The sequence below is a fragment of the Parasteatoda tepidariorum genome, chromosome 4 (assembly GCF_982258835.1).
Source record: "Parasteatoda tepidariorum strain Cologne lab strain chromosome 4, Ptep-v5.0, whole genome shotgun sequence".
Lineage (NCBI taxonomy): Eukaryota > Metazoa > Arthropoda > Arachnida > Araneae > Theridiidae > Parasteatoda > Parasteatoda tepidariorum.
Window position 1 is genome coordinate 55,313,284 of NC_141758.1, and position 21,983 is coordinate 55,335,266.

At 30.4% G+C, this 21,983-nt stretch overlaps 1 protein-coding gene across 1 annotated transcript; it reads right to left on the reverse strand.

Moving 5' to 3' along the window:
• Nucleotides 1-8,573: 8,573 nt before the first annotated feature.
• LOC107442855 (uncharacterized) lies at nucleotides 8,574-21,476 on the reverse strand. The gene is made up of 3 exons (XM_016056515.4): nucleotides 21,344-21,476; nucleotides 16,352-16,426; nucleotides 8,574-11,355 (listed from the first exon to the last, which is right to left on the reverse strand). Exons 1-3 carry the CDS (start codon nucleotides 21,353-21,355, stop codon nucleotides 9,178-9,180), a joined length of 2,265 nt encoding a protein of 754 aa, XP_015912001.1. The 5' UTR covers nucleotides 21,356-21,476; the 3' UTR covers nucleotides 8,574-9,177.
• Nucleotides 21,477-21,983: the final 507 nt, after the last annotated feature.

The window sequence follows — 21,983 nt, forward strand, 5'->3', positions numbered from 1 at the left end:
ATTCAATTTAACCCGTCTGTTCTGATGCTGGTTTTAAATAATATTTTTTCAATTCAGAAAACAAATTTCACCACCCTAATATCTTCAGAAAACATAAATAAAATATTGCAGAATATTAATGAATCATTTATTTAATTACTCCACTTCATTAATGCGTTTTTCTCTATATCTCTAAGCTAACATTTTATCAGACAGGTTCTTATAATGTAGAACTTAGAAAATGACTTTATGAAGAAAAGTAATAAAATTTAATATTAAAGATTTTCTTCTGTTACCTACCATTTTACCTGTGTTACTCACATTTTGCAACTACTTTCTGTCACCAATTTCATTTGAATGAAATATGAGTAACTGTTTTGGTATTGAAATAGGTTGCCATTGTTAACCTGAGTAGCATTGTAAGAATACTAGGAAATTGGTTAAGTTTCTAAAAGTATATTTGAATACTCACTGTTTTACTTTTCCAATTAAATACTGAGTACAAAAATTCCTAGAAGACAATCTCTAACACAGAGAGGTTTTTTAAATCATTGGGAAAGTAAAGCAATGGGTTTTCGAATATGGTCTATTACCAGTTTTTAGTTTTCGCGGGACGTTGGTCAGTTTTATCATTGTGAATATGCAGAAATGAAAAGGATGATATCAATACACTATTTGTACTGAAAGTAAATCTTAGAGTGAAAGTATGAAAGTAACTATTTCTTTAAGGTTACAATAAGGATTTGCGATAAAATAAATAATTTGTTATAAATGTGTAAAAATGAAATAAATAATAATTAATGTAAATAATTTGTTATAAATATGTAATTATATGCTTGAAGCATATTAGTATTCGTTTAAACAATTATAAGTTCCAACTTATATATCACCTATAATAATTATATATTTACGATTAATAGTAGTTAATTAATATTAAACTTATTAACAACATATCAATATAAGTTACTTATTTCCATCGATCAAATTTTATTTCTTTCATTTACACATTGCACGCTTTTAACATTTTATAATGAAATAAATTTTAAAGAGACAATCGATCACCTTTTTTTTTTCATTTGTGAGTTCGTTACGTTTTTGTTTTAGTACATTCAAATGATATAATTTTAAATGACGTACACCACCCTGCACGAAAACTACATTCATTACAAAGCTGCATTTACAAGAGTAAAAGAGTTACTTCCATTTTTATCATACGCGCAAAACATTTTTATATTTTCTATTGAAAATTTTTTTAAAGAAATAATTAATCTCCTTTTGTTATGTTATGTTGAGTTATGTTTTTGTTTTAACACATTCAAATGATATAATTTTAAGCGAGATGCACTGTAGTTTGTTTCCCTGCACACAAACTACATTCATTACAAAACTGCATTTACAGGAGTAAAATAGCGATTCCTCTTTTTATTTTGCACGTGGAACGTTTTTAATATTTTCTATTGAGATAATTTTTTAGGAGAAAATCGATCACCTTTTGATTTCTTTTGTGTGCCAAATGTTTTTTGTTTTAACACATTCAAATGATATAATTTTAAACGAGGCGCACTGTAGTTTGTTTCCCTGCACACAAACTACATCCATTACAAAGCTGCATTTACAGGAGTGAAATAGCTATTCCTCTTTTTATTTTACGCGTGGAACGTTTTAAATATTTTTTATTGAGCTAATTTTTTAGGAGAAAATTGATCACCTTTGATTTCTTTTGTGTGCGAAATGTTTTTTGTTTTAACACATTCAAATGATATAATTTAAAACGAGGCGCACTGTAGTTTGTTTCCCTGCACACAAACTACATCCATTACAAAGCTGCATTTACAGGAGTAAAATAGCTATTCCTCTTTTTATTTTACGCGTGGAACGTTTTAAATATTTTTTATTGAGATAATTTTTTAGGAGAAAATTGATCACCTTTGATTTCTTTTGTGTGCGAAATGTTTTTTGTTTTAACACATTCAAATGATATAATTTAAAACGAGATGCACTGTAGTTTGTTTCCCTGCACATAAACTACATCCATTACAAAGCTGCATTTACAGGAGTAAAATAGCTATTCCTCTTTTTATTTTACGCGTGGAACGTTTTAAATATTTTTTATTGAGATAATTTTTTAGGAGAAAATTGATCACCTTTGATTTCTTTTGTGTGCGAAATGTTTTTTGTTTTAACACATTCAAATGATATAATTTAAAACGAAATGCACTGTAGTTTGTTTCCCTGCACATAAACTACACCCATTACAAAGCTGCATTTACAGGAGTAAAATAGCTATTCCTCTTTTTATTTTACGCGTGGAACGTTTTAAATATTTTTTATTGAGATAATTTTTTAGGAGAAAATTGATCACCTTTGATTTCTTTTGTGTGCGAAATGTTTTTTGTTTTAACACATTCAAATGATATAATTTAAAACGAGATGCACTGTAGTTTGTTTCCCTGCACATAAACTACATCCATTACAAAGCTGCATTTACAGGAGTAAAATAGCTATTCCTCTTTTTATTTTACGCGTGGAACGTTTTAAATATTTTTTATTTAGATAATTTTTTAGGAGAAAATTGATCACCTTTGATTTCTTTTGTGTGCGAAATGTTTTTTGTTTTAACACATTCAAATGATATAATTTAAAACGAGATGCACTGTAGTTTGTTTCCCTGCACATAAACTACATCCATTACAAAGCTGCATTTACAGGAGTAAAATAGCTATTCCTCTTTTTATTTTACGCGTGGAACGTTTTAAATATTTTTTATTGAGATAATTTTTTAGGAGAAAATTGATCACCTTTGATTTCTTTTGTGTGCGAAATGTTTTTTGTTTTAACACATTCAAATGATATAATTTAAAACGAGATGCACTGTAGTTTGTTTCCCTGCACACAAACTACATCCATTACAAAGCTGCATTTACAGGAGTAAAATAGCTATTCCTCTTTTTATTTTACGCGTGGAACGTTTTAAATATTTTTTATTGAGATAATTTTTTAGGAGAAAATTGATCACCTTTGATTTCTTTTGTGTGCGAAATGTTTTTTGTTTTAACACATTCAAATGATATAATTTAAAACGAGATGCACTGTAGTTTGTTTCCCTGCACATAAACTACATCCATTACAAAGCTGCATTTACAGGAGTAAAATAGCTATTCCTCTTTTTATTTTACGCGTGGAACGTTTTAAATATTTTTTATTGAGATAATTTTTTAGGAGAAAATTGATCACCTTTGATTTCTTTTGTGTGCGAAATGTTTTTTGTTTTAACACATTCAAATGATATAATTTAAAACGAGATGCACTGTAGTTTGTTTCCCTGCACATAAACTACATCCATTACAAAGCTGCATTTACAGGAGTAAAATAGCTATTCCTCTTTTTATTTTACGCGTGGAACGTTTTAAATATTTTTTATTGAGATAATTTTTTAGGAGAAAATTGATCACCTTTGATTTCTTTTGTGTGCGAAATGTTTTTTGTTTTAACACATTCAAATGATATAATTTAAAACGAGATGCACTGTAGTTTGTTTCCCTGCACATAAACTACATCCATTACAAAGCTGCATTTACAGGAGTAAAATAGCTATTCCTCTTTTTATTTTACGCGTGGAACGTTTTAAATATTTTTTATTGAGATAATTTTTTAGGAGAAAATTGATCACCTTTGATTTCTTTTGTGTGCGAAATGTTTTTTGTTTTAACACATTCAAATGATATAATTTAAAACGAGATGCACTGTAGTTTGTTTCCCTGCACATAAACTACATCCATTACAAAGCTGCATTTACAGGAGTAAAATAGCTATTCCTCTTTTTATTTTACGCGTGGAACGTTTTAAATATTTTTTATTGAGATAATTTTTTAGGAGAAAATTGATCACCTTTGATTTCTTTTGTGTGCGAAATGTTTTTTGTTTTAACACATTCAAATGATATAATTTAAAACGAGATGCACTGTAGTTTGTTTCCCTGCACATAAACTACATCCATTACAAAGCTGCATTTACAGGAGTAAAATAGCTATTCCTCTTTTTATTTTACGCGTGGAACGTTTTAAATATTTTTTATTGAGATAATTTTTTAGGAGAAAATCGATCACCTTTGATTTCTTTTGTGTGCGAAATGTTTTTTGTTTTAACACATTCAAATGATATAATTTTAAACGAGACGCACTGCAGTTTGTTTCCCTGCACACAAACTACATCCATTACAAATCTGCATTTACAGGAGTAAAATAGCTATTCCTCTTTTTAATTCATACGCGAAACATTTTTAACATTTTTAATTGAGGTATTTTTTAACCGCTTCCCTGATTACCCCGAGTCAATTCGTGTATGTATTTGTTGCAAATATTTATTATCCCGAGAAAACTCGGGCGAAGCTGAATTTGCTAGTACGTTTTGTTTTATCACGTTTTTACTCGGCCGGACGCAAAATAATAATAACAATAATAATCTGCTCTGATTGGAAGTTTGCTAAGTTTGTTTGCAAGTTATGTTGCTGGATTGTTGTACTGCACACGTGTTTTGTGTGATATTGTATATGCGATGGTTGCTGAATTTAAATAGAAAAGAAAGAGTTACAAAAATGGCGCATCACTTCACTGGCGTTTGGAAACTATCACTTTTGTGTTGTCCCTTTTTTTTAAAAAATTATCATATAAAGACTAATATTTAACTTTTTTCATTTGCCCGAGATAACTCGGAACAGTAAACTGGTGGTAAATTAAATGTTTTTTACACATAAGAAAAAGTAAAATTTCATTTTAAAACCTGTGTATTTAGTTTTGTTTTAGTTACTTGCATTTATTAATGAAATAATAAATATGTTGATTTTTTGCATTTTTTTTTCTTCCAAAAAATTGGTAAAGGAAACGGAGAGACAATCCATCACTTTTTGATTTCTTTTCATTTGTGTGCGCTATTTGTTTGTTTTATCACAGTCAAATTATATATCTTTAAACGAGACACACTGAAGTCCATTTCCCTTCACACAAACTACATTTAATACAAAGCTGTAGTAAAATAGCTAGACTTATTTTTATGCACACGCGAAACGTTTTTAACATTTTCTTTTAAGATAATTTTTAAAGAGAAAATCGATCTTTTTTTTATTTCTTTAATGTGAGTTATGTTTTTGTTGTAACACATTCAAATGATATAATTTTAAACGAGACACACTGTAGTTTGTTTCCCTGCACACAAACTACATCCATTACAAAACTGCATTTACAGGAGTAATATAGCTATTCCTATTTTAATTTCGCACGTGAAACGTTTCTAATATTTTCTATTGAGATAATTTTTAAAGAGACAATTCATTACCTTTAATTTCTTTTCATTTGTGTTCCTTATTATTATTTTTTTGAGGCTTTATAATATTAAATGTACCATAATCTGAGTTAAAAGTTCAACTCACTGAAAGAAAGATTAACTATACATATAATATACTTTAAAATAGGATATTCACAATTTATCAAAATTTTTCCATAGCTCAGTAGTCTTCTAGTCTATTTCCTAATAACTTCTAGTCTATTTTAATAGTTCTTGTTTAGTTTTCATTATTTAAATTTGCAGGCGTAATTAAAATTTGCAAAAATCGTAGGAGAAACACGTAGCTAATCTATATATATATTTCTCTTACACGGCACCAAAAAAAAGCCTCATTACAGCTCCCCGAATGGCAACGTTAGAAAATCGATCAATGATTGCTGCTAAAAATGTCACATGGGAAATCTAGATGAGGTGGCTCAACATATAGCGCTTTTAAAAACGGAAACAACAACCAGAGTGAGCATTATCAGGTTGTTCAATTCAGATTCATGCCCTAAAAACATGATAATATTTAATTTAAACTCAATTGGGTATAATATAAAAAAAAACACAACTACTTCCACTTAGTAGGAATAACATTTACTATGACGCAATGCTAAATTCTATGCCACTATCCACATAAATCAATTATTAATCAAAAATCGAATATCAATTACTTTTCTTTATAATGCAATAAAATCTGGCGAGCAGCTATTTAAACGATCAAACACTTCGTTTGTTTATTTGTGGCTTGAAGTTAGGCTCGCAGAAAATGCCGTTCATGGGTTAAATTTAGTAGGAATAACACAGCCTGTGACGTAAGCTATACTATACCCAATTGGGTATAATATGAAAAAAGCACAACTACTTCCACTCCGAAAATTTTACTAGGAATAATATTTACCTTTTAGTTTAATTAATAAGCTGAGTTATAAGTATGTTTACTAAATTCATAAACTTAGATAAAACAACAAAATAAATTATTTCAAAAGGAACTAGACTAATACATTTCCAACCTGACGAGTAGCGACTCATAACAACACATTTCGTTTAATGTTTACTTGTCGCTAGAAATCAGGTTCGCAGTAAATGCTGTTTACTAGTTAAATTTAGTAGGAATAACACGACCTGTGACGTAGGCGATAGTGTACCCAATTAGGAATTAATTAATTAATTGAAGTGAGAATGCTTTAAAAGGCCGCTGTTGAATTGATATTTTTCTACTGGGAGCTACCTGAACGTCTAAAAAACGTCTAAGTGTTTGTATTGAATGCATTGAATTTTTTTATATTTCGCGTTTATTTATGCATTGAATTTTCACGCTTTAAAATGCAGAATATTAGTGAAGCTGCTAGGGCTTTTAAACGTAATGAAAGAAAACGTGTTCGAAGAGCCCAAGAAAGTGTTGAGGAATGTTATGGAAGACGTAGATTGCAGAGATCAAGTGCAATAATAACTGTTCAAAATGTAACAGTAGATGTCGAAGAGTATAATATCTGCCAAAATCAAAACTCCCCGATTAGAAATGCAGCATGGCGACCTCCACGTGGTATTTCTCGGGTAATGCTAACAGCCATGCATTTTTATTTATTGTATGTAAAACATCCTTATTTTGTTCTAAAATGTTATGTACTTTATCACAAATGTTAATTAATATAGAAATTGATTTCAATAATGCTGATCATCAAAAAAAATTTCATTTGGCGATAAAACAAATTTTTGTGTTCTTGAAAATGAAAGACTTTTTGAGAGTTATTATCTCACAAGGAAAAGTTAGGGTTTAAAGTTTATATTTTTAAATGATAAAATTTTTTTCTAAAACTTTCAGAATTTCTAGCATTAACTAATTTATTATACACATTTAGTTGAATTTAGGTGAGTAACTGCAATATTTGATAATTTATTTTGCTAATATGTTTCTCATTTAGCTAATGTTTTGATTTTTTCAACATATACTTTTTTAAAAGCCAATAAGAACATTGATAGAATTCTTCTACATAAGTACAATACTATGTCTTTGATGATAAAATACTATGTCTTTGATGATAATATACTACGTCTTTGTGCTAGAACATTGTGTTCATTGGCGAGCGAGCGCAGCGAGCCATGGTTCACGTCGTGAACCACATAGGATTGCGTAGCAATTCTCGGGGGTTGGCGAGCGTTAGCGAGCAGGGGGCGGAGCCTCCTAGTATTTTTATAAATATATATATTTTTTAATACTTTGTCATCATCGTGAAATTATTAACGTTGATTTTACTTATGATAGCCTAACTTAGATAAATAATACAGAAGAAAGAAGGATGAAACAAATTTAATTGATTAGAGGTGCAAGTTAGTATATCGCCTTATATAAAATCGTTACTAAATTTTATGGAAAACTCATTCTTTGAGATGTAGGGCGTGAACCAGTTATCGGATGTAGTCGGTAGACAGTTAAGTTCACCGCGCTTTTGAACGTATTTTTAGCAAATTTGGTGCTGATCAGTTCAGAATTGCAGATTTGTATACATACATTTGATTTGTATACATATTGCAGATACATACATGTAAACATTTTGCAGTATTTATAAAGATTATAGAGTGAAAAAAAATTTCTGCCGTATTTAAATATAGTTATTTTTTCTTTAAAAAAAAGGAAAATTTTTGGTACTTGTATCACATTGAATTATTTAATTTTATCTTGTTTCGATTTCTTAGCGCAATATTTCTTGAACATAGAACATAGGAAAGTAATTAACATAACTCTATTAATTAATTATATGTATGATGATAAATAGTAAAATTATCAGAAGCATATTTAACATAGTTGTGTTTATATTTTTTTAATTTATTTATTATGCGTAATATTTTTACTCTTACACATTCTAATAAAATTACTTGAATCGAAAAAACCATATTTTATGTGTAAAAGTGATCATCGAAAACTTTTGAAAAATGTTTTTTTTTTCCTTTTCTTTAAATGAATAGTTTGCTGCAAAGATTTAGTTATGAAAATCTAAATTTTTTTTTCAATATTATTTAATCTATAACTAACTAAATACGATATTATATTTATTATTAACTAGATAAAAAAAAATATCTACATTTTAAAATGCAAATATTCATTATAAGATTTAACTCTTCCAGATGCAAGAGTTTTTACTGGGGGAAAAGAGTTTAAGTTAAAAAAAGATATAAATTCCATGTTCCCTATATTAATTAGGAACAATTTTTTTTTCAAAGTATGTAATGAGTGCTAAATGGGAAAAAATTACTAAATTAACGAATGATTATTTCTTTAAAAATATTTATTGTTATTTGCTATGAACTAAAGAAATGTTTAAGAAATAACACCATAGATTATACATTTATACTTTCATTTAAACTCTCAAGATAAAAATTGTATAAAACATTCTTTTAATATACAGCATTATATCTTCTCAACAATATATATTCTAGATTCCATACAAAATAGACAACAAACAAACAAACAAGTAATTTAAGATAAATAAATTGAAATAAATTAACAAAAAATGCATTATCAGTTAATATCGGGACAAATTATTCTTTCGATAGCAATTAAAATTTAAATTCATAATTAGAATGATGAAGAAATTAATACGAATCTTTTCTACACGGAATACATTGAAATAAATTAACACTTCCTACGCTAATTATGCCTATGGAGCCAATCACAAAAGAATAATTTCTGGTAATTGCTTATAATGTTTTTTTTAGAACTGTAATCTTAAAAATTAGCACAATTGTTTGGAATGTGATTAATATTTTAAAAAGAGTTACAGATTTCCAAAAGAAATCACGTTATTGTTTTCTCTATGAGAACAATGCATTCTACTTTTGACTTAGATTGAATAAAACAAAATAAATAATTCTGATTTAGGAACGTTTCCTTATTTTCCTTCCTTTCCTTCTTGGTTTTTTGGCTTCCACAGCCAACAAGGATGCGTCTGATGATTTGAAATTTTCATTTTGGGGATTTGGCTCAGTATACTGAACTTGTGGTGCGAAAGCGTTCTGTTCAGTTGGAGTAGGAGGCCAAGCTAATGTTACGGCATCAGCTCCAATAGGAATCAATCCATCTTTGATTTCATCCTTGTCTGCATTCCCACCACTTAATTCTGTTAAATCAGGAAGAGCATATGGTTCAGGTAGAATTAATTTAAAAGAATGAGAGGTTGGTGGAATGTTATTGTCTGTTTTAATCGTTGGAGTGTCCACTGCAATTGGAGTAAAGTTTTCTCCAGGTTTTTCATCTGGAATCACGGGCAAAACACCAGGTGTTAATTGAGGTACATTCAACCTGAAAGAATGCGATGCTGGGGAAAGATCAGGAGAAGATTCAAAATGATTCGGCCCTGTTTCAGAAAATAAGCCAACTGGATGTGGCGGGAACGGACTAAGGGAAAACTCTGGATTATTTACATGACCATTTTCTGTAAAAGTATGCACTGACACAGGTTCTGAGACACCAGGCGTTTGGGGAAGATATATATCAGAAGGAATCAAAAGCTTGGTAGCATGCGAAGGAGGAGCTATTGGTACTAAACCAGATACCGTTTGATCTACAGAATGAAAGGTCTCAACAGGAGCAGTTTTTTCTGAGACTGGTATCAGTAGCCGAGTTGAATGTGAAAAAGGAGCTAAGTTATCAATTTTTTCTTGGGGTGGGATCGGAGCATTTTCTGCAATGAAACCTGAAGAAACAGTTTTGATTCCGTCTTGATTAACCTGAGGTACTGCAATAGGAAGGATAATTTGCGAAGAATGAGATAATGGGGGCAGAGAAGCAATATTCTCTGGAGAAGGAAGATGATGATTGTCTACATTTATCAAAGTAGGGTTTGATGGAAGAGCGGGAGAAGGAATGAGAAGCTGAGTTGAATGTGAAATAGGAGTTAAATCTTCTATTTTTTCTTGGGGTTGAAAATGACTATTTGGAGAAGGAATGGTTTTAATTCCAACAGTATCGATTGAGTCAACAGAAGCTGGAAGCAAAATTTGAGATGAATGGGAAGTGGGAGTTAAGGTATTAATGTGGCTATCAGGGTAAGGTAATGGAATATTGCCACTTGGCGAGCTTTCTGAGACGGGGTGGGGAGCAGACGGGCCATAAGGTAACAAGATAGAGTGTGAAACTGGTGCCGGTTTGTTTGTTTCGTATACAGGTGCTACTAAAACAGGACTTGCTTCTCCAGTTTGTGGTCCGTGAATAATATCAGCTGTAAATGTATCCTTAGTGTAAGGAGGTCCGGATGGAATAATCGCATATTTGGCACCAACTGGTGGCGATTGAATTGGATCATGTGAGTAAGAGGGAACATTAATATCATGTTGTGAAACTGGTATTGGGTGAGATGGCGGTATGGCTAAATTTGGATCTTGTGCATATGGCTGAACATCGACGCTATGTTGCGCAATAGGAATAGGTTGTGGAGGATGTTGAGCATAGCTTCCAATCTCCTCTGGTGCTATTCTTTCCTGTTGAGGATGATGAACAGGATTGGATGCTTGAACGGAATAATGCGGATTTGGAGAATGCACGGGTACATCAATATGATTTTGGGAAGTTGGAACTGGATAAGAGGATCCGCTAGCTATAGTTGGATTTGAAGTGTGAAGAGGTGCGTTGAGGTCATGGCTTGAATAATGAGATTTAGGAGGTTCATTTACCCCAGATCCAGAATGAAAGCTGGGTGTGTAGCTTTCAGGAACTGATTGATAATGCTTCGGTTCATGAGTTTCACCGTTAATAGAATAATCACCAGATATCTGTTTCCTGTCGGAATCGTAAGGTGAAGCATAAATTTGACCTGGTCCTCTGCTAATTGAATCTGGTCTTCCGTGATGACCACCATCTGCAAAATAGCTGGCTGGGCTTAAATGCGTAGGCTGGTGTGATTTTGATAGTGAACTTGGTTCATACTGGTATGTCCTGCTATCTCTCTCAGGAATGTTGTAAGACGTCTGATCAAGCTTGCTTTTACCAAAGCTAAGGTGAACATTAGAAGCTCCTGGAGAGTGAGAGACTTTATACTTGTATCCAAACTTGCTTTCCTGAAGAAAAAAAAAACATTTATATCTTTATGCTAAAGATGAGTAAATTCGAATAAATCTTTCAACCTTTCACAATTTAGATTTATATACAAGTTGTTTCCGTAATAAGACCTTAATATGTATTTTTATACTCCTTGCTAAAATTGATTTAAAAATATATACGTTCGGAATAGCAAATTAATGTCTTAACAAGGAAGAATTGATTGTAGTTAAAAAAAAAAAAAAAGACTATTTCAAAAACATTTAAATTTATTCTACAATTAAACTGGTTCTACGATGTATTTTCAATTCCGCCTTCCTTAATTGAAGAAATTTTGTTGAAAGTTTCTGATCGGTGGAGAACTGGTGCATGTCCGAGAGTTCGTGGGTTCCAACTCTATGGTTCAAACCCCGCCGATCGAAGACTCCCCGTGTAGTAAAGTGACTGATGCACGTTAAATCTGTCGAGTCGCAAAAGTCCTCCGTGTTCCCATAACAAATCAATACCTCTGGGGGTACTGGATTGGAGATCGATCGTTCTCTGATTCAGGTCAAAATTACGATCTGTGAATGAATGAATGGATGTATGAATGGATCCGCCCTATAAATGGGTGAGACGTATGATGTGATAGAAGTCGAATTCTTGGCCATAGATGGCGCTACTGGAAAACAAGAACAATCGCATCCCTTCTACCTAAACAGGCATACGTCAACAACAACAATTTATTTAAATAATAATTTTCGAACCATAATGAGCATTTTATTGTTGAAAAGGATTTTTAAAACATTTATTTTTTAAAAAAATCCTTCTCGACTAATTAATAGCAGTGATTACGAAACAGCTTATGATAATGAAACACCCTGTATGAAAAATGTTTTAAAAAGGACTTAAAAAAATAATTTTACAAATGTGTGGTGCTAAAAAAATTTAAAAAAACTTTAAATCATCAATTCATTTATCTTTAAAAATATGTATTAAGAGTTAGATTAAATTTATGTATTTCAAGACAATTAACACTCATTCACAAAGATTTTAAATTCTCTTCTTTCTTATTTGGTTTCAACAATTTTTAATTTTTAATAAAAATTTTGGTTTTTTAAGATTGAAAAAATTTTGTACTACAATTTTGTTTTTTGATTAATTAGGAGTATTTATATCATAATTTAAAATCAAATTCGTTGTTTTTGTTCATTTACGTCGCACTAGAGCTTCACAATGGGCTATTGGCGACGGTCTGGGAAACATCCCTGAGGATGATCCGAAGACATGTCATCACAATTTTGATTCTCTGCGGAGGTGATGGCATCCCCGCTTCGGTAGCCCGACGACCTGCACGCGAAGTGGAGCCTTTTATGGTAGAACAGTTTAACGAGGACCAATACCGCACACCCTCGGTCCCTACGCACACTGATCCAAGTGGTCACCCACCCGCACACTGACCGCAGTCAGTGATGCTTGACTTCGGTAATCTGCTGGGAACCGTGTCTTAACGATCAGTCCACTGCGGGACAAAAGAAAATTTGAGGTGAAGAGAAAGGTAATAAAAAAGGAGAGATAAAAATATTAGTATTTCTTTTAAATTACAAGAACAGTTCAATTTTCTTTCAAGTTTAAAAAATTACAGAGATAACTAAGATTTATTAACAACAATTTTAAATTCAAGTGAATTTAAAATTTTCATTTATTATTTGGCTTCAACAATCAATAGTTTAAAAATTTTAGAAAAAGATTGGGAATAACTTTGTGCCGTAATTTTGTTTTTGAGATAATAGGATCATTAATATCACAATTAAAAATAAAAATCGAGCGATCAGTAATAAATATTAGATATCGTATCATGAAAAGTATCATACAGAGTTAAATTCCTTCCAAGCGTTTACAATTTTGTATATATCAGTTTACATAACTTTTTAATCATCAAAAGTTGAGTCATTTTCTGATAAATTTCTGCAAACAATTATTTTTAAGAGAGCGCACCTATTATCAGAACGAAAACGTAAACGACCAAAAACCAACGAAACTTACCAAAATAATTTGAATTAATTTCACTTTAGTTGTTCTGGGTAATAATTGCATTTTTACCACCTATTTTGAATTTCCGAAAAATTAAAAACAGGATTCGTAACTTTTCATTACGCAACTCTTTAAAATAATTTAATTTTTCTTTTCAAAATTTTGGCAATTAATAAATCATTTGACTTTTCCTCTTGTAATATTTCTAATCCAGCCTTGATCACTTGACCTCGAGATAAATACATTTGCCTTACCTTCCTACAATCAAACTTAGATTTAAAAAGGAAACGGAATAAAACTTGTCTATTAACGACTTTTGATAATTGAAGCACGCGAACCTTATTAAACTGCCTACAATCCAATAGGTCATTCACAATTGAAACCGCAACTGTTACATAGGCGTTTCCAACTACATATGAGTTGAAAAGTTTTTTTTTTCTTTAAGTTGACACTGTTCGGTTCTTAACTATTATTACTTTTTTCATTGCGCTGTAAATGGATCTTTTATTGCTCGATATAATTCATTTGCACTAGTTTTATTTATTATATTAATTTGGCATTGGTTAAAATTCGTTTCTATCTCTAAAGACATCGCATATTTTGGATATGTGAAAAATAGATTGATATAAATCATAAAGTCCCAAAGTGGGCACAGACTTCAAAGTTTCCCTTAGAAATCTGATTCACGTTAGGATGATGGGTCCTATGACATTCTTTTTCTGATGTAATTATAATTATGGTTTCCTATAACTGTCTGTACCAATTTTAACCCATTTATTAATTTTTTTAATTGCTTTTATTCATTTTTTATTTTATTATTTAATTTAATTTATTTTATTAATTCAGTTTATTTTTTTGCTATTTTATTTCATTTTATTTTTTATTTATTTTATTTCATTTTCTATTTATTTTATTTTATTATCTCATCTCATTTTTTTTATTTATTTCTCGAGAAGTGAGTGAAGAAGTAGTACAGTACGTAAGGGAGCATTGGGATGAGTTTTCTATCTTATATCACGGCAGAAATGGAAATAATTTTAATACACTGGTTATCATAAATTAAGGAAAAATCACAAAAATAGCGATAACTCTTTCAAAAGTAAGCCAAACCGTGCAAAATTTGCATATGTTGTCCACTAAGAGTAGCTGAGTAAAATTGCAATATGCAAATTAGTGGCGCTGCACTCGGCTTACGTCATCTGCCTGGAGCATAAAAGTCCAAGTTTGAGAGAAAGCACACAAATTTTACTGTGATTGCGACATTGAAAATCTGAGATAGCCAATTCGTAATAATGACCTCTAGGCATCATTTGCCTGAAGAACTACGATGGAGAGCCATCGGGAGACTAGAGGCAGGGCAGAGTCAATCAGAAGTGGCCAGATGGCTAAATGTGAGTCCATCTGTGGTTCATAGACTTTGGAGGCAATTTCAAACCACAGATTCGGCATCTAGGAGGTTCAGTCAAGGACGGACAACTGTTACGACCAGTGCCGATGACCGATATTTGACATTAAGTGCACGCAGGAATAGAACCGCTACTCCGACACATCTTAGATCCTCTCTTGCTGCAGCCACCGGAAGGTTGGTGTCAACGTCAACTGTGCGCAGAAGGCTCCACGAAGGTGGTCTGTATGCGAGACGACCAGCCATTTGCGTGCCGCTCACATCACGCCATAGGAGAGACCGTTTGCAGTGGGCCCGACAACATGTCCACTGGACGTCAGATCAATGGAGGCCTGTTCTCTTTACGGATGAGTCCAGGTTTAGTCTAGAAAGTGACAGTAGACGTTATTTGATATGGAGAGAACCTGGGACCCGTTATCATCCATCAAACATCCGTGAAAGAGATGCATACGGAAGAGGCAGTGTCTGTGTTTGGGGAGGCATATCCTTAGGAGGGCGCACATACCTCCATGTCTTTCCAAGGGGAACCGTGAATGCTCAGGTTTATCGAGACAACATCCTTGATGCTTATGTGCGCCCATATGCCGGGGCAATTGGTGATTGCTTCCTGTTACAGGACGATAATGCAAGACCACACAGAGCTCGCATTGTTGATGATTATCTTCAACAGGAAACAATTACTCGCATGGAGTGGCCAGCTCGATCCCCGGACTTGAATCCTATCGAGCACGTTTGGGATGCTCTAGGGAGGCGTGTATCTGCCATCAATCCGCCCCCTCAGACCCTTGCCACGCTTGCAACTGCTTTACAAGAGCAATGGCTCTCACTTCCTATTGAACTGATAGACCGCATAATTGAAAGCATCACACATCGCTGTTTGTGCTGTATTGCTTCTAGAGGCAATCATATTCCATATTAAAGGTACTTTTTCTATTGCAAACCGATACTTCCAATTTGTTTATTTTATACATGTGCTAATTTCTATACTACTATTAATGTCTGATAATTTCTTTTTATGTTGTTTAATACCTTACTATGTGTTGTATATTGTGGGTAAGTTTCATAAAATTCCATGTGTAATTTCTTGAGTTATCGCGATTTTTGTGAATTTTCCTTAATTTATGATAACCAGTGTATTTCAGTTGCTTACTATGCTGAAATGTTCCGAACTCTTATTTATAGTGGTTTATGTGATTTAATGGCTGCTGGACAGATTTCATATCATTACTAAAATTCAATACATAATGAATTTTGACAATATCACATACATCTTTTGGAAATAAAAATTTAAATCGAAGTACTTCCACTCTAGCAAACCCGTGGCCAACAGTTAGACGGTTACACTTTGGTTAATATTTTGCTTAAAATTAATTAAGGTGTTAGGATTGGAGGAGGGGTTAAGAAATTAGAATATTTAATTACAGTTAGATATTCTAACTCTTCAAAGGCTGCTAATTTAAAACAATTTTTGAAAAATGTGTGTTTGTATAGGCCTCAAATAAACCTGTGCTGCTGCCCAGGGTCTCAGTGTCCTGTATATAAAACAAAAATTACAATAAACAAAAGTAAAACTCTAATTGTAACTCCTTCAAACTTACTTCATTTTCTAACGATGTACTTGGTCTACACAGGCACGTTTGGATCGCTATAGCAACTACCCAGAGGGTAGATACCTAAAAATATAAATAAAAATACATAAAATAAAACACAAAAATGAAATGTAAATAGTTATTGAATAAATTTAAATTGAACTACAATATGCTAAATTTAACTTTCATTTTTTAAGACTCGCTTTATGAAAAAGATATCATTTATAAAATTACGTTAGAGTAAATATTTTTTAGCAATTGTCTCGCCTAAAGAGTCCAAAATATATTAAATTGGATTTTTATTTTAACAATTGTCACCCGAAAAAAATCTTCATATATCATATACCAGAAGTATGCTAAATTTTACTTTAATACATAAATTTCACTTTTAACATTTACTGTTGAAAATAGTCTTTTTATGTCTTAATTTGGCTAGAAACAAGGTTTAAAATTGGTAATTCAAAAAATTTGCTGTTTTAAAATCATTTGTTTAAAAATATTGTATTATTTTTTTCACTTCAAAAAATTTTTTTATCTGAAAAATATGACACAATTAATTACATATCACAATTAATTTAATCTACGCACCACAATTAATTTACAATCTATTTATGTAATATAATGCTTGATGCATCTTTTTAAAGAATATTTCTAGAGTGCAAACGATTTTCATATTTAAAGTGAGTTTTTTTCGTTTTAAAATGAACGATTTCCGTATTTCGTATTTAAAATTAGCATACGATTTTTCTATGTATTTGAACATCAGATTTTCTAAATTTAACGTTTTCGGAATGGTTTTGTTTTTGAATAAAATTACATGCATTTTTTTGAATTATTCATTGATGCATAGCAGTAATGTAAAATTCGTAATCCTTTATAAATTCTCTTTTATAGGATTCACGCATATTTTTTACAGCACATTTTTTCTCTTTAGGGAGAGAAAAAATATACGTGTTATTATTTAAACAAATAACTAATATTTTTAGAGTTGCTAGTAAATAAAATACAGGTGTTCCAATTCCATTGCGTACAAAGTATTCCATTTCAAGAAATTTCCCCATTTCAGTCCTTTCCCTCTACTTGTTTACTTCATAATATTTTCTATCTATACCATCAAAAACACTCTTGGAAGCTGCATTTAAGTTTAAAAGTAAAGATTAAATTCCATTCGTAAGTTTTTTTTAAGAGAAAGAATAAAATTCTATGAATTTGGGTCAGGTTGGATTAGGCGGTCAATTTTAAACTAAACCATATACTTTTTTTTCTAAGGTAACTTATTAAACGTAACTTAGTAAAGTAAACATAATTTATTAAAGTAAACGTAAACCTAGTAAAGTAAACTTAGAAACCGATATTTGGAGATTAAAAGTTAGATCTACATATTTGAAGAATTTCTTTGTTTGTGAATATTTCTTTTTGTTTTTCGTGTTAAACATTTGTAAAAAAGTCCCTTAGAAACATATCTATACTGAAAAATTTTAACATAAAGAAAATTGATCTACAAATAATAAACATTTCAGGGCCACTTTACTTCACATAGTGACCACCTGGTCATCAATACATGTTAAAAGAATACGACGTTCCAAAATGAAGTTACAGACAAAGGACGAAAAAAGAAATTTTAACTACAACAAGGCTGTTTTAGTTAGTCAAATCATCCCACCTAACCCAGTTTTAAGGACTGTTTTCATGAATATTATTTCAAAGACAAGAGAACTTTTAAAATAATTATTGTTTTCAATATTATTTATTTAAGGCTGACTTGAAAAGAGCTTGTGTAGGAATTATAATTAAGACGCATCAAGTCATTTAGAATAATTTCTTGGCACTCGTCCTGAGGTAAAATAACATTCCAAGGTTAAGGTTAGAAATCAACAAAGCATAAACGCTATTTTAATTTAAGTTGCAATAGCAAACACGCTATCTTAATTTCACGCTATCTTTAAGATTTTTAAATACAAAATAAATCGATCACAATTTGTTTGTTATTACAAAACCTTTAAATTTCTTTTAAATTTTATTTTTTGTTATTATAATGCTTTTATTTTGTGTATTTTTTTTCTCCATTAGATTTACAGTAGAGCATTTAAATAAAAAGTATTTTGATTGCAAAGATTGTTTTTGTTTATGTGTATACAGCTAAGCATAAGTACTCTTGATAACTAAATTTTGTATCTCTCTCTTTCTCTTTTCTTTTTTTTTTCCATCGAAGCTCTTCGAATGTTCCAACACAACAACAACTGTTTCTAAGATGTTTCACCTTTAGTTCTTAAAATAAAACATTACTTCTTTCCAAATAAGTTATCTTGTTAACACTGAAACCAAACAACTCTTTTGGAATCTTGAATAGTTTTAAAAATCGAAGAGAACATATAACTTGCTGCTCGCTTAGTTCAACAACATCCGTGGATGCCACGTAATAATTTTTTTAGCGATGAAAAAAAAATTTAACAAAATTAAGCAATAAAAGAGTTTATGGAAGGTACATCAAAATTAAAAGCATTAAATTAAGATCTGATTTTTGTTATATTAATAAATATTTGGTTTCAAAGTTTTAGTTCTCTATTCCATTGAAATAAAAATTTAAGCCTAAACATTTTGATATGCTACCATAGCAACTTCACTCAAAAACTTGTTTTAAAATTCTGGTTACTGTAAAAATGCATTAAATGTTTTTTTCAAGAGAGATAATTTAGAAATAGTGTAAAAAGTTAACTCCTAATATTATTTGGCAATTTTTACATTCAGTATTTCAATTGCATACGTTGACTAGACGTAGTCATGTATAAAAGTTTATTATTATAAATAAACTTATAAAAAAATATTAAAAAATTATTGAAATAATAATTTATCAAATAATAATTTATTAAAAAAACGGTTAGAAGTTAGATTAGCTTTTAAATATGTTTAACATAAAATGTTGTGCAATTAAGTAATATCATAGAATTCATTTAAAGAAGCACCACTTTTAGAGAAACAAAAAAAAAATATTTTGTGGCTAAAAAATACAATTTAAGTTCTATTAATTTTATGCTAATGACCCTGTTAGAAAAATTTAAAGAGTGAATATGCAACCAATGAATCTTCACAATCCAAAATTTTTCTGCGACCGTAACAAAATCAGACAGCAATTATTTTTATGAAAATTCAGCTTAATCTAAAAAACGAGTAGCTAAATTTTAAAATCAAAGAACCTATTACATAAAAACGTTATGTTGTTTAAATTTAAATGTAATTTTATACAATATTATTTTAAAAAATGAATAAATACCATTTAAATTTAGCCTGTAATCGGGCAACAGGGAAAGAAAAAAAAAACTATTCCACTTAACTTCGAGTTATCGCAATTCAGCTATATCGCAATTAGAAATGCTTTAAAAGAGGGGTCTCAAAAACTTTCTCTTTCTGTTTGTTTGCTGTTAAAAAATAAAAGAATACATAAATTAAAAATAAACTTCAAATGTCATTCAAGTCATTTAACACAGTTGGGATGTCGGTGTCGCTTTTATTTTTATATATATATATATTCTAATTACGAGCTAAAATAGATTTTTGGTAATTATAAAACAAAAGTCTAACAGTAACTAAAAATTTCAGTTAGATTCAGAAATATATTCGTTCTGAAATATAAAAACAAAAATAAAAGTGTAGTTGAAAATTTTTTTGCGTTCGTATTCAAAAAGAGTATCAAAAAATTTTCTGAGTAGTAGAAATTTCAATGATAAATAACTGTTTCTTCTCTATCTAAATAACTGCAAATAAGTGCAGATTTGAAAAAAATAATGTTTGGAAGTAAGATGTGTTAGGACGATTTTACCTTTAACGCAGAAAAAGACATCAATGTTTGATGTTGTATTTCATAATCATAAATTATTAAAACACTAAAATTGAAAAACACTGGAGCACACGCCAACTAATGGCGTGGGAGCTATTGTTTGTAATAATGCGTGGCATTTTCAAAATAAATATTTTTCGCTTATTTTGACTTAAATTAACATAAAATAATGCAAAAAGTATGGAAAATACGTTTAATCAAAAGTCTGCGTCAAAGGGTTAATGTGCAGAGCTCGCTGCCATGCTGGAAAATCTCTGCTGCCGGAAAGATAGCATTCAAATGGAATGAAAATCCGGATTTCATTTGTAAATTAAGAACCATACAACGTCGTCATCTGCTCAGTAAAAATGAGCCGTCAACAATAAAAAAATTGTTTTGGACTATAAACTACTCAATACTTATGTAATATAGGGATTCAAACATTTCTTTTACATAATTCTAATATTTGTTTTATATTATGCCTATTCATATTTGCTCTCTGATGAAAAAACAATTTATGGCGAACGAATACTATACATTTATTTGCAAATATAAAGCTAAGAAAATAAAGTAATGCCTGTATTTAACAACATAATAATAATTTCTAGGACATAATGTAAACTGAAAAGGATTATATTGCGATTGAATTCTTCATTTTTTTTTTATCAAGATGTAGATTTTTAAAGCGTTATATTGTGAATGAATTATATATTTTTTTATTTATATGAAGATTATAAAAGCGCCATTTTAATTCGATTGTAAGAATGACTACAAACCGGCTAAACGATATAGTTCTAAATTCCTTTGCTTTTGTTTAAAAAATCTGTCACTTTCAAAGTGGGAACATTACAATTCTCACCAATATCAGATTTATTTAATAACAAAATTATGTGGCCACTAACGATGGCAAACGGAATATCATTTTTGAGCATCTTTTGAGACTTCGTCATAACAGAACAAACGAGAAGCAAGTATCTATAAGAAGCAAACATCTGAAATAAAAATAGATTAGTATGGATATAGCATTAAAACAGAAATGGCGCAAAAAAAAAGACTAAAAACCAAAAAATAAAAAAAAATTATGGATGAATTTTTATTTATCAAATTTTTTATTTTATTTCTATGATTAGATCAGTTTTAAAAGTTACTTTAGTTTTTAGTTCATAAAAATAAAATTTTTCTCTTACCAGATGAATCATCTTGTTAAGTTAGTCGTTATTAACGAGAAACTCTTCCTTTGGAAGATAACTAAAAAGTGCCACGTACTCTCATTAAACATGTCTCTAAATACCGGTCAGTGGTCAACAGAAATGACCTTCCATATATGATTCAAATTAATGCGAATATGTATTAGAAATAAACTCAATTTAAACTAATTTAGTTCAGGTTTTCTCATTGGGAGTGGCCATAGATGAAGGACATTATGGAATCAAACCATAAGAAGGTCAAGTTTGTTTCTTGATGGAAATCTATCGAATTATTTAGTCTAGTCGCTGTGGGCTGTTTGAAACTCTGTTCTTGGAATATTTCAGTGTGAAATCAATGCTGATTTTGTTTATCAACTTCATAGTTTGTAAACCGTTCATCTTTTTTGCGAAGAGCATGCATACAATGCAATAAAATGTAATTAAAAATATTTTCTTAAGAAAATTAACAATAAAACGGTGTCATGAATTTAAAATCTATCCACCTTCATACAAAAGATCTAATCTTCATGCAAAAGATAAATTCTGAATTTAAAAGAAAAGTAATTGTTTAAGAGCCGCTCCCAACTAATGAAGTAAATTTTGTCGTAATTAAATTTTAGAAACAAAAATTTCAAATAAA

What these genes read in the sequence shown, in the direction of transcription:
- LOC107442855 (XM_016056515.4), bottom strand. An exon ending in GTACATCGTTAGAAAATGAA is followed by an intron (nt 11,356 to 16,351) that starts GTAAGTTTGAAG and finishes TTTTTTCTTCAG; the next exon opens with GAAAGCAAGTTTGGATACAA.